This window comes from Mytilus californianus, unplaced genomic scaffold (assembly GCF_021869535.1).
Source record: "Mytilus californianus isolate M0D057914Y unplaced genomic scaffold, xbMytCali1.0.p SCAF_4, whole genome shotgun sequence".
NCBI classification, from domain to species: Eukaryota; Metazoa; Mollusca; class Bivalvia; order Mytilida; family Mytilidae; genus Mytilus; species Mytilus californianus.
The window spans coordinates 4212142-4225964 of record NW_026262690.1 but is presented as its reverse complement, the minus strand read 5'-3'; the positions used below and the strand labels follow the sequence as shown (position 1 = coordinate 4225964).

Here is a 13823-nt window from a genome sequence, read left to right as displayed (position 1 = left end):
ATTATGCAGCAAAATTCAATATACAATGAGCTGCAAAAGTTTCTTACATGAAACTGCATCCGATTTCACCTGGATAGATGCACGCTTGATGAAGCTAGTTTGTGTAGGGAAATTTTGCGTTTATTTTTTATTGCATTGTAAATATTTTAAACATTTTAAAATTTACATACTAAATAGTGTGTTAAAATAACATTGTTAGGCAATTTATATATATATTTTTATAGGCAGACATATCTCAATATAAATTCATAGTGATTGTATGCTCCTTAAAATAGAATAGCATCCTGTAATTATACTGAACAGATGAGTAGATGATCATTCCTGTTCACTTAAATATATGTGTATTGTGTTAGATGTCCTTGTTTAATACCTACGAGAAGGTAACACCTCCCGAAACCAAAGCTGATTTTTATCAGCTATAGTTAGAGGAGGGGATAAGGCATCTGTGCAATGCTAGGCATTGTTGTCGTAGAAATGAGGAGTGAAAAGTACAGGTTCCAGCCCCGCTTGGGGAGGAAGTAAAGAATCAGATCTACTCTAACATTGTTAGGTCGATTTTCTAGGCACTTTATATATATATATATATATATATATATATATATATATATATATACAATGTATCTGGGACTATTATACTAACATATTTGTTTTTCATTCATTATTTTGTACATAAATTAGGCTGTTAGTTTTCTCGTTTGAATTGTTTTACATTTGTCATTTCAGGGCCTTTTATAGTTACCTGTAACTGACAATAATTTCGTTTCATTAAAAACTTCCTGAATTGCAAATTTCGGGTTTTGTATTTCTTCTAGTTATTTAACCAAAATGATTAAGTCGACATTCTGCTGCTCAGATGGCAACATTATCTTCCGAGAATAGAAATTGAATACGAGAAGGGCATGAAATATTCAGGTAACGAGAAATAGGCAGTGTCCAAGAACGCAAATGGCGATGTGTCACAAATTTCTATGATTTATAGAAAACCGTGGATTTTTTATATGACCGCAAAAAAATTTTGGGGTCGTATGTTGCTATCACATCGTCGTCGTTGTCCGAAGACATTTGGTTTCCGTATTAAGTGTATGGATCTCTTTGAAATTTAAGCAAAAGTTTCAAAACCACAAAAGGAAGGTTGGGATTGTTTTTGGGGTGATGGTCCCAACCGTTTAGGAATTAGGGGCCAAAAAGGTGCACAAAACAAGCATTTTTCTAGTTTCAGGACAATAACTTGTGTATAAGTATTTTAATTGCTCTGAAATTGTACCACAAGGTTCATTACCACTAGTAGAAAGTAGGGATTCATTTTGGGGGTAATTGCCCTTACTGTTCAGGAATAAGGGGCCAAAAAGGGTCTAAAACAAGCAATTTTTCTAGTTTTCAGACAATAACTTGTGTTTTAAGTGTATTGATGTCTCTTAAATTATACCACATTTTACAAAAAGAAAATTTCTTCAAATGTTATTTGTTTTGGAAAGGGAGGGGAGATAAAAAAAAAAAAATTTGGGGGGGGGCAATTTTTTTCCTCAAGATTTAAGAAATTATAAAGAAAATTTCTTCAAACATTATTTTATGGAAAAAGGGGGGGGGGAGGAGGGGAGGGGGGTAAAACAATATTTTTTCCTCAAGATTTAAGAAATTGTCAATTTTCCAAAGAAAGATTGGGGGTCACAATTTATTTTGCTAATTCTTTGTATATAGTCTGAAAAAAGATTTACTAAGTATTGCGCAACAGCACAGTGTATTGCACAAAAGCAAGAAATGTTCAATTGAATATAAATTCAAATCATATAACCAATTTCAAGTTCTTTGACTACATTTATTCTGTGTCAGAAACCTATAATGTGTCAAATATTTACTTACAATCCAAATTCAGACCTGTATCAAGCTTGAATATTGTGTCCATTTCTGCCCCAACTGTTCAGGGTTGGACCTCTGCGGTTGTATCCAGCTGCGCTCAGCGAAGCAGTTTATTTATTTATACAATGACTTTGTGTCCGGAAATTTGGACTGTGAATGATTTCCAAAGCGCAACAATCGTAGAACACATTAGTACAAAAAAATATGACTGGAATAAAGAAATTGACACAAGCACGAACTTGTGTGATTTATGACCGTATATTATTGAGTACAAAAAGTCTGTCAACATACAAAATGTATCATAGCAAGCCCTTAGATTTGCCCCTCAAGGCTGTAGTTTTTTTGTTGACAATCAGCAAACACCCTCTGTCCTCAATAGAGTCAATAAACAACTTCTTCATTTTGGTTAAGTTCATGTTCTAATCATATTTGCACCTTGCACATGAATCTTTAAAGCATCAACCCTAGTATTTTCAACACAGTTTGAGCTTTCATTTCACTCTGTATTCATAATACTTGTGTTGCATACCAATGTATATGCTTTATTTTATAGTTATTACAAACCATAGCCGAGAAAGCAAAATAAATTTGGTGTAGGCTAGGTAGTCTAAAAGAGAGCATTTCTCAGGTCACGTTTTTGCTATTTACTAAAAATAGGTTTCTAAAGCGACAATTACATGTAGAACAGTGGTTGCCAATCAGAAATATTTTTTTAAGAATTAGAAAAATTATGTAGGATTCCTTATATATATATTATATATATATATTATACATGATAGAAGCTTATTAATATTACCCTTGCATATGAAGAACATGTCACAAAAGGGTTGCGTAGGAAATAAAAATTAAAAAATAAAATCCTCCCACCCGCCCCATTTTTTTTTTTTTAAATCTGGATGAAAATCTATTAATTTTAGTTGGCCTTAAACATTGGGTTTGACCAGGTGTAAAAATATGTTCATCTTAACTTTTCTCATCCAGCATTAAAACAAATGCTGACAGCTTACTATACTGTCTGGCTGGGCTGAAAACATTATAGGATTTACATTGCACATGAATATATCACTTTGGGTTCTCACTAAGGCGAGTACATGAGTCATGGACTCATGAAAATCTACCTGGACCTATCATTTTCAAAACTGGTGATTCAAAGATGCATCAGGATTGTAAAATATTGTATCAACTGAGCACATATATCATCATTTTATAACAAAAATAAAAAAAATAATCTAAATCTGATGTCATTTCCTTGCTCTATTTGGTCATTTGGACTGAAATAATAAATTACATAGCAATAAAATTTCATCTCACTGTTGGACTTGTCATGCCGAAAAATGATGAGTCCCTGGACTCACCTTCAAAAAACAGTTAGACCATAGCATTGCATAGTGAAATTGACAAAGTGTTTACATAGCTTACAAAAGCAGTTCCTCAAACATAGTCTGCAGAAGTGTAAACTAAGAACAAATCACATTCAAGTTTTGATAGATATGCAAATAAATGAATTGGAATTTATGCACATCAACATCCAGTCAAATGGAGACCCTAAATCTGATTTTTTTTTAAGGCTACTAGCTGTATACATTACAGTATAGGCATGCTCATTGTTGAAGGCTGTATAGTAACTTGTTATTGGTCACATTATTATGATTTGGTAGAGATGTCAGATTTGGCTTCACATCTATTTGACCTGAAAAATCTAAGAAGTATTTTAAAATTAAATTGACTGATCAAATTGTAATTCCTAGGAGTTAAGGGCATACGATACAGTAGAGATCCCTCGTTGATTTTTTCTTGAAATTTTGGTAGAAAGTCAATTTCGATGTGTACTTTTGAAATATGCAAAAAAAAATATACCTTCATGACTTACTTTTTGAGATAATTTGGTTCGAAATTTGCATATTTGAAGGAAAAACCCTGAAATTTCATAAATAAGGACTTTTAAGGAAAGTACCAATACTTTTGAACGAACAGTCATAATTTAACCAGGTTTTTTGTAAAATGTTCCCTTGATCCATGGCATCAGCATGTTGTAAAAAGTTAACAGTTGAAATAAATAATTATATCCTAAATTCTTTTAATACAAGGAGTTGAAAATATTTTTGCGTCTACACTGAAGTGCAGAAAAAATTCTATACTTGATTTTTTCTTAAAATTTTGGCGGAGTGTTCTTGAAACAGAACTTGATCGATTGCAAAAGAAAAAACTGGGGTCCATGTGCTTGTTTTTTCAATAAAAGCAATAAACCTTAATTTTTATTGGCAAACGGGACGTTTACCAATAAGGCGCCAAACTACGTTGGAATAAGTTTTATTCGCAACAACGTCATGAAATCTTTCCCGCCGTTCACTATACTACGTTGTCAATTTCAGTGGTAGAGCCAAGGTGTTTTGTTTTTTTTAAACCAATGATATTAATCATGAAAATTAATAAAGCTGGCTCCTCGTATAAAATTGCATCATATTTGCCAAACCTTTATGAATTGTTATGAAACTTGGATAGAAAAAGTATTCTAGTAAATTACTTTTAGAAAATAAATGTTCGGAAACAAAACAGATATTTATAATAAAAAAATTAATTTGCATCTCTGTCCGACATTAGTCATACAATTCATGTAGACAACACAGCTTGAACATAGTTTTAATTATTCAAAAGGCCCCGACATCACAAAATGTGCAACAATTATAAAGTAAGGGGGGTGATATAAAAATAAGGACATTTGGTATGATTGCAAAAGAGACAACTATCAACCATAATTCGAACGAAGAAGATAAACGCTATGAAAGGTAACCCTACGGCCTTCAACACAAAAAAAAAAGAAAAAGAAAATGCCACACCGTATAGTCAGCTTTAAGAAGCTTCTACATGAAAATGTGAAATAATTCAAACAAGAAAACTAACGACCTACTCTTTAGGCAATACATGAACACAAAATCATACCCACATTAAATCGGGCCAGCTTAGTCAATTACAGTGTAGTATAACATTTCATACAGCAGTCGATATTAGAGCATGAAATTTAATGATTCTGTATCAATAGATAAATTACCTAAGCTTGTCTTCAGGGTATTTTTTTTTATTACGGTACATATAATCATTGAATTGTCTGTATTATACCTTCAATCTAGGAGTGAGTGCAACCACATTGTTTGTCCGGTCCAACAAATATTTTGTTTATCTGAGAAACTACTTTACAAAAAGACTTCGTATTTGGTCAGTAACTTAACATCAATGAGTTGCAACTCTGGTCTGTCAAATACCTAATTCCTGTGTGCCGATTTTTCTCTCTCAATATGTACATAGAGGATATGCTTAGCACATCAACGGGTGCGTTTTTGTTTTTGGTCTATAATACGGGGCTTATAATTGAGTCATTTTAACTGACAATTCTTCTTCATACACTTATATATTCCAAGGGTTAAATTCTAAAAATGCCGTTAAATTCTTTAATGTACCTTTTCAAAGTCAGAAACAGTAAGATGCGCTGTCATTATTTATTACGTTTTTTTGTCATTTTGTTGATAGTCTCTGTTAAATTTATCCGTACAATTCTCATTACAATTTAGAGTTAGCCAAATGGTGAAATTACTATATAATTAATTATGTTTTTTTTTGTGTAGTTTCTCTCTCATCGACGTCTTATGTTTTTTATATCTCTTATTCATTTCCTATATGAAATAACAGACATACAAAATTAAGAATGTGGATTTGATTTTTTCCCATTCGAAGTTATTTGATATTGTTGACTTCCTTATTAATCATGAATAAATATAACAATTCTCATGATTTGGCTGATTTTCATTGCAGGTACTTTTTTCAAATTCACGCAATCAGGATTATGACGTCAGTGGATTTCCGCAAATGTGACTACATCTAAAGCGGAGTCACGAAATGTAATCTTTCTTATTAGAAACATAGCGAAATTACAACATTCTGATTAACAACGTCGCATAAACAACACGAAAAGTTTTGAAACAGTTATTATCTGCCCCTGCTACTGTATCGTATGCCCTTAAGCTTGCCAACTCCTTTCCAATGGATAGACATATATGTCTTGTTAAATACTGTAAAATTACCTCGAGATGGCTTTTGATTATCTGTGTTGTTGGGTTGCTGTCTCCGTGACTCCTATTATTCAAATGGAAGGTCTTAAAAGCGTAAAGATATCATTTCTTCTTGATGATGCTAAAACATAAGTGTCATTGGGATTGATGAATGACTTTTAAATGTTTCTCTCAAGATGGATTGAAGTTGATATATTTACAACTTTGATAGGAATTATGGTGGTGATTCTGATACCCTTTACAAAGCCTAAGATTTTTATTGGTACAATGTAAATGTGATTGAATCACTTCCATGGCTATATTGATACTGTATGGGGACTGTTGGGCCTGTCCGGAAATCTCAGAAATTTGCATATACGTTGAATTTGGTATGAATAATGTTTATTTTCCCATTGTGAAATTTCCATTTTGCTAAATATATATAGCCAATAGAATGTATGTTTGTATTTACGGTTTCCAGGCCTACCATAATTTCGAGCAGTGTCAGACCAAAATTTTTTTCGAAATTTTTCACTAACAGCTAACTTATTTGATCAAGATATGCAACAAAATAATGAATTGATACAAAACATGTTAGAACATTATAACTTGTTCACTGACAAATTGCAAATGAAAGAGGTATAATACCAAACCAAGACTCTGAAAACACAATATAAATACTAGGAGTGGGGCTATATTTCATTCCACCGACCGTGCGAGGGCTTAATAGCCAGTCAAGGTCGTTAAAAACCCCATAAGTATTTCATTCACCTTCATTTTTTCTCTGGTACATATTTCTAAGAACAGAATGACTTCACATTTTTTCAGCAGCTTGACATGAATGAGTTGTAACCTGTGAGCACTTTTAATATTTGTCACACACCTACTTCCTATTTGCTGGTACTTTTAATTTTCTAATATGTTAAATGAACTTTGAATTTTTTCCTCAAGTACTACTGAACAGAATGACTTCATAATTAGTCAGCAGCTTTACAGTGATGAGTTGCAATGTATAATCACTTTTTGGAGCTGTCAGACACCTACTTCCTGTTTTCTAATACTTTTCATTAACATGATTAAGAGTACGGAACATTGTATGCTTATCACATCAAGACCTGCAATCTTGTTTTACCCAGATTTCAACTAAAAACTATCCTAGTGACCCTATCATTTTCAGGAAGTAAATCCTCTACACACATATTTTCTTTTGGCGTCATCTGAAAAACAGGACATTAGTACCTTAGACATAAGTAGTTATTATCTTTATCTGAAACAAGTGATCTACATGTATCTAGTAAATAGCCAAGGAAAATAATCTCAAATTTATTGATATGAGAATTAGGAGATGTGTTATGATTGCCAGATATGTTTTTGACAAAGAGATTACAGATACAGGTGAGAATAACACATTTTTTTAATATTTTTCAGTCGAGATTTTGGATTTGTAAAGCTGAATCTTCCAGAAGAAGCAACTAAAAGAGCAGTTGTAGAAAAGGTAATTTATATGAAATATAGTCAATAAACATGATGAATGAAAGAACCTGAATGGGATTCAATAGAACTTGTCTTCTCGCTTCAACCATGTCTCTTGTGGGAAAATGCTTCATTAAATTTCATACAGAAACATTTTTTGACCAGTGAAGAAAAAACTATGAACAAAGAAAATTGATTTACAGAAATTGAAATTAGGAAAGGTGATACTGTATTAAATGAAATATTTAATTTGGATATGATATGAATGCTATCCAAATTTCTAAACATCAACATTTCAGTACCAGACAATTTCTTGAGTGCCATAAAGAATATTTACCTACATTTTGTAAATTGGTTTGGTAATGTCCAAAGAAGTGAGGAAGAACATTTTTAATTTGGAGGTGACTAGGTCAAGGTCACCATCTATTTCTAGACTAAAATTTTTGCAAAAATGTTTTTTTTTCAGATGTTATCTTTTGAATAATTTGTCAAACTTTTATCAAAACTTGGATTGATAATTCTCCTGGGATGAAAACCACTATCATGACTATGATATTTGAAATTACTTGGTCAAAGTTCAAGGTCTCAACCACATCTAGTAGACTTAAGTTGGTGCAAAATCAAATGTTTGGTTACCAGATGATATCTTTAAATAAAAACATACTATAAAGTTGAGAATGGAAATGAGGAATATGTCAAAGAGACAACAACCCGACCAAAGAGCAGACAACAGCCGAAGGCCACCAATGGGTCTTCAACGCAGCGAGAAAATCCCGCTCCCAGAGGTGGTCCTCAGCTTGCCCCTAAATAAAATTGTGTACTAGTTCAGTGAAAATGGACGTCTCACTAAACTCCAAAACATAAAAATGAACTAAAATTAAAAAAACATACAAGACTAACAAAGGCCAGAGGCTCCTGACGTGGGACAGGTGCAAAAATGCAGCGGGGTTAAACATGTTTGTGAGATCTCAACCCTCCCCTCCCCCTATACCTCTAGCCAATGTAGAATAAAGAAACACATAGCAATACGCACAGTAAAACTCAGTTTAAAAGAAGTCCGAGTCAGATGTCAGAATAGGTAACAAAAGAAACTAAGCAAAATGACAATGATACATAAATTAACAAAGGACTACTAGCAGATACTGACATGCCAGCTCCAGACCTCAATTAAACTGATTGAAAGATTATGTCTTCATCATATGAAAATCAAGTACAACCCTCCCGTTAGGCGTTTAGTATCATACCATCACAAAATATATGAGAAGAACATAACCTGTATCATGCCAACAACTGCTTTTAGAATAAATGTGTTTCAAAGTTAGTTTTAGAATGCCCTTTGGAAAAACAAACCCCCCTATTGATTATTGGGTTAATAGGCTAGAGGTCAAGGTCACAGTACCTATAGATAAACTGACATATTTTTTAAAATTTCTTTTCTGGATAATCACTTTTGAGTAATTAATCAAGTCCTAACCAATATTTTGTGGATGATGCTCTTTTGAGCATGAAAAAAGACCTTTTAGGTCTTTATGTCAAAGACAGATTAATTTTACCAAAAAAAATGTTGATAGACTGAAACGGGGATAGAAGTTTAGTTTCAGTATGGTAAATTTGAACTTCATTTTCAGCCTTCACTAATCTAAGTTTATAAATGGTCCTTTCTTGGGTCAATAGGTCAAAAGTCAAGGTAACAATACCTATGAATAGATTGAAATTTTTGGAGAAAAAAAACAATAATGCAATCTTGTTAATGTGCTATTCACTATTGTTTTATAAATAAACACCTATTGATTTTGAGGTCACTTGGTCTAAGGTCAAAATGAAATTTTGGCATTTTTTGTTTTTGGTCACTAATATGTTGTCATTTTTGTCGAGCCTGCGACTTTTGTCGCAGAAAGCTCGATTTCAGAAGGTAGAAAACCTGGATGCCTCATACTTTGTATATAGATGCCTTATGATATCAAGTTTTTGTCTGTCATATGTCCATTGTCATTGACCTAATTTTCATGGTTCAGTGACTACTTGAAAAAAAAGTTAAGATTTTTTTTTAATGTTAATTATGAGTAATAGGATAACTATATTTGGTATGTGCGTATCTTGCAAGGTCCTCATGCCTGTCAGACAGTTTTCACTTGACCTCGACCTCATTTCATGGATCAGTGAACAAGATTAAGTTTTCGTGGTCAAGTCCATATCTCAGATACTATAAGCAATAGGTCTACTATATTTGGTGTATGTAATGATTGTAAGGTGTACATGTCCAACTGGCAGGTGTTATCTGACCTGACCTCATTTTTATGGTTCAGTGGTAATTGTTTAGTTTTTTGTGTTTTGGTCTGTTTTCTAATACTGTATGCAATAGGTCAACTATATTTGGTGTATGGAAATATTTTAGGATGTACATGTAAGTTTGGCAGGTTTTATTTGACCTTCACCTCATTTTCAGGGTCCATTGTTCAATGTTAAGTTTTTGTGTTTTGATCTGTTTTTTTAATACTGTATGCAGTAGGTCAACTATATTTGGCGTATGGAAATATTTAACGATGTACATGTCAGCCTGGCAGGTTTTATTTGACCTTGACCTCATTTTCATGGTTCATTGCTTTTGTTAAGTTTTTGTGTTTTGGTCTGTTTTTCTTAAACTTTAAGCAATAGGTCACCTATATTTGGTGTATGGAATGATTGTAAGGTGTATATGTCTATCTGGCAGGTATCATCAGACCCAGACCTCATTTTCATGGTTCATTGGTCAATGTTCAGTTTTCCTGGATAACTTTGTTTCTTAGATACTATAAGCAATAGGTCAACTATATTTGAAGTATGGAATGATTTTAAGGTGTACATGTCTGTCTGGCAGGATTCATCTGACCTTGACTTCATTTTCATGGTTCATTGGTCAGTATAGAATTTCAATGGTTTGGTCTGTTTCTTTTATACTTTAAGGAATAGTCATCTATATTCTGTGTATGTATGTGAATGATTGTATTAAAGGTGTACATGTATTCCAGCTTGGTTTACCTGACCTTGACCTCATTTTCTTGGATCATAAATGTTAATGTGATACTTGTAGTAAAACTTTATATGTAGGACTTTCAACATAAAATCAATGGTCAGTATAGTATGCGAGACATTTCAGTGTGTGTACTCTTGTCTTTACTTCTGCATAACTGAAACAAGAAAAAAAGTTTTTGATATAGACTTTTTTTTGTCTTTTTCTAATCCATGAGTTCTGAATATATTAGCTTAATTTTAGGGTATAAAGTATTATGAGCAGTTAATAAGACAGAAAATAAAGAAAGGAACAGATACTACAGAGTCTGATGTAGATCCAAATGTCTATTGTAGTCTGGGGCACCTGTTACTTCTTCTAGAGCAGTATCCTAAAGGTAAAATTACTGTAATCTGGGGCACCTGTTATTTCTTCTAGAGCAGTACCCAAAAGGTAAAATTACTGTAGCTTTGGGCATTTGTTATTTCTTCTAGAGCAAAACCCAAAAGGTAAAATTACTGTAATCTGGGGCACCTGTTACTTCTTCTAGAACAGTACCCAAAAGGTAAAATTACTGTAGCCTGGGGCATCTGTTACTTCTAGAGCAGTACCCAAAATGTAAAATTACTGTTCATGTAGTTTGGGGCACCTGTTACTTCTTGAGCAGTACCCACATGGTAAAATTACTGTAGTTGAAGTCACCAGTTACTTTTACAGCAGTATTTGACAGGTAAGATAATTGTTTGCTGGGGCATCTGTTACCTCTTGAGCAGTACCCACACAGTAAAATTACAGTAGTCTAAGTCACCTGTTACTTTTACAGCAATACCCAAAAGGTAAAATTACTGTTAACCAACTTATTTTTGAAGATACTTCATTTCATTTTTGCAAAAGAGTGCATACCAGAATGCAGCCTATAGAAAATTTGTACACCATAAATCATTTAAATATGTGGTTACCTTTACCATGTTAACCTACAAAATCAGCTTAAATTGAGATCCCAGGAATAGAATCCACATTTACAGTAGCTGTTAAGAGTTTGATAATTTTACAATCAGATTATGACTTTCATATGACACTGACTAAAGAATGAAGGTAACAACTGCATATCACATATTAGAAGGACAAGGTAAATGCGTAAAAACCAAAAGTCCTCCACACAAGATTGTCAATGTGGTTGATGTTTTTTAATCCACAATTATTTATTTTTTTCCCTAAATGTAAAAATGACAATTCAACTACCTGCCAGCAGAAACTGTTTGGGCACCTGCAGTTTGGGATTTACTTATAGCATATCAATCTTAATAGTTAATACAATTGGTTATAATTGTTTGCCATTAAATAAATGTTTGAAACATTAAAATCAGATTCATATAAAGTATTTGGAACATGTTGAAATCTGCCATGTAATTAATTATTTATTTTTTGTGTCTTTTAAGCTCTATCAGCCTACCAAAGATTTTACCATCTACAGCCAGACCACTGGAAGGTAAGGATCAACAAATTGAATTTTTCACTAATAATTACATTACTATGATTTACAACTTCTGTCTGGAAAATTGATACATTCTGAAAATATCTACAACACTGCTAGAGACCTTTCTTTATCCAATTTCCAAATCAAGGGAGTCGAAGGGACAGGAAAGGTCAGGCGGATTTTAAATACAAAGGACTTAAATGTTGTTCCTACTTTAGGTCATTTTTATACGGCCGCAAAAAAATTTTTGTGGTCGTATATTGGTATGACGTTGGCGTCATCGTCGTTGTCGTCGTCGTCCGAAGACACATTAGTTTTCGCACTCTTACTTTAGTTTAAGTGAATGGATCTCAATTTTACCATAAGGTTCAATACCACAAAAGGAAGGTGGGGATTGATTTTGGGGGTTATGGTACCAACAGTTAAGGAATTAGGGGCCAAAAATAAGCATTTTTGTAACTTCCAGACATAACTTGTGTGTAAGTGTATGGATCTCTCTGACATTGTACCACAAGGTTCCATATCACAAAGGGAATGCTGGGATTGATTTTGGGGGTAATTGCCTCCAAAGGAGTAGGCCCAGTAAGACCCCTTTTTGGCCCCAAAATATACAGTTTTACAAAATTGTTAAAATGTAAATTTTTAGCTATTTATTGGAAAGGAGTGTTCATTCTTAATATTTAAATGTAAGTTGTATTTGATGATAATACATAACATATATAAAGATTGAGAATGAACACAGATGCGGCCACTTTCATTTTTGACAAAAACCATCTGAAAAGTGACATATTATGGCATATTTGATAGATTTTTGAAATTTAAGCTTGAATTTGAGCGTCTTTAATGACTAAATCAGTTCAAATCTTTCACAAAAACTAATTGAATCGACTGAAGTAGACACTTAAGTGTTTAAAAAGTGTCCAAAATCTTTCATCAGATGAACCTGAATTTTGAGGCCAAAATCGGCCCTTACCGGACCTACTCCTTTAGGAATTAGGGGCCAAAAAGGGGCAGAAAACAAGCATTTTTCTTGTTTCATGACAATAACTTGTGTGTAAGTGTATGGATCTCTCTGACATTGTATCACAAGGTTCCATAACACAAAGGGAATGCTGGGATTGATTTTGGGGGTAATTGCCCACAAATTTTAGGAATTAGGGGCCAAAAAGGGGCCAAAAACAAGCATTTTTCTAGTTTCATGACAATAACTTGTGTGTAAGTGTATGGATCTTTATGAAATTGTACAACAAGGTCCCATATCACAAAGGGAAAGCTGGGTTTGAGTTTGGGGGTAATTGCCCAAAAAGTTTAGGAATAAGGGGCCAAAAATAAGCATTTTTCTAGTTTCCAGACAATAACTTGTGTTCAAGTGTATGGATCTCTCTGAAATTGTACTGCAAGGTACCATACCACAAAGGGAAGGCTGGGATTGATTTTTGGGGGTAATTCCCTCAAAATTTTAGTAATTAGAGGCCATAAAAGGGCAAAAAAACAAGCATTTTTCTAGTTTCAGGACAATAACTTGTGTGTGTAAGTTCAGGATCTTTATGAAATTGTACTTCAAGGTTCCATATCACAAAGGGAAAGCTGGGTTTGAGTTTGGGGGTAATTGCCCTTAACGTTTAGGAATTTGGGGCCAAAAACAAGCATTTTTTTCTAGTTTCCAGACAATAACTTGTGTTCAAGTGTATGGATCTCTCTGAAATTGTACTGCAAGGTACCATACCACAAAGGGAAGGCTGGGATTGAGTTTGGGGGTGATGAATCATAAGGGGGTTCAAAAAATTTGGGGGGGATTTTTTTTTCCTTTTTTTTCTTTAAAATTTTCCATTTTAAATTGGTTATTTCTGATTTATATATAAAAGCAAATAATAATGATATGGTTTGAATAGGTAAATTAAAAAATTTTAAGTTCTTAGACCACATTCATTCTGTGTCAGAAACCTATGCTGTGTCAAATATTTAATTACAATCCAAATTCAGT

General features: G+C 33.2%; 1 protein-coding gene and 1 long non-coding RNA gene across 2 annotated transcripts in view; both read left to right on the top strand.

Annotated features, from left to right (window-relative positions):
- Positions 1–13823, top strand: part of LOC127739381 (lysine-specific demethylase 6A-like) — a 79950-nt gene that overhangs the window by 1614 nt on the left and 64513 nt on the right. Inside the window, exons 2-4 of the mRNA XM_052251078.1 lie at positions 7329–7395; positions 10627–10759; positions 11802–11851. Coding sequence (XP_052107038.1) covers positions 7329–7395; positions 10627–10759; positions 11802–11851 — 250 coding nt within the window. The remainder of the gene's footprint in view (positions 1–7328; positions 7396–10626; positions 10760–11801; positions 11852–13823) is intronic.
- Positions 12830–13757, top strand: LOC127739427 (uncharacterized). Its single transcript, XR_008000446.1, has 2 exons — positions 12830–13090; positions 13405–13757. It is a non-coding gene; the product is annotated as an uncharacterized LOC127739427 (long non-coding RNA).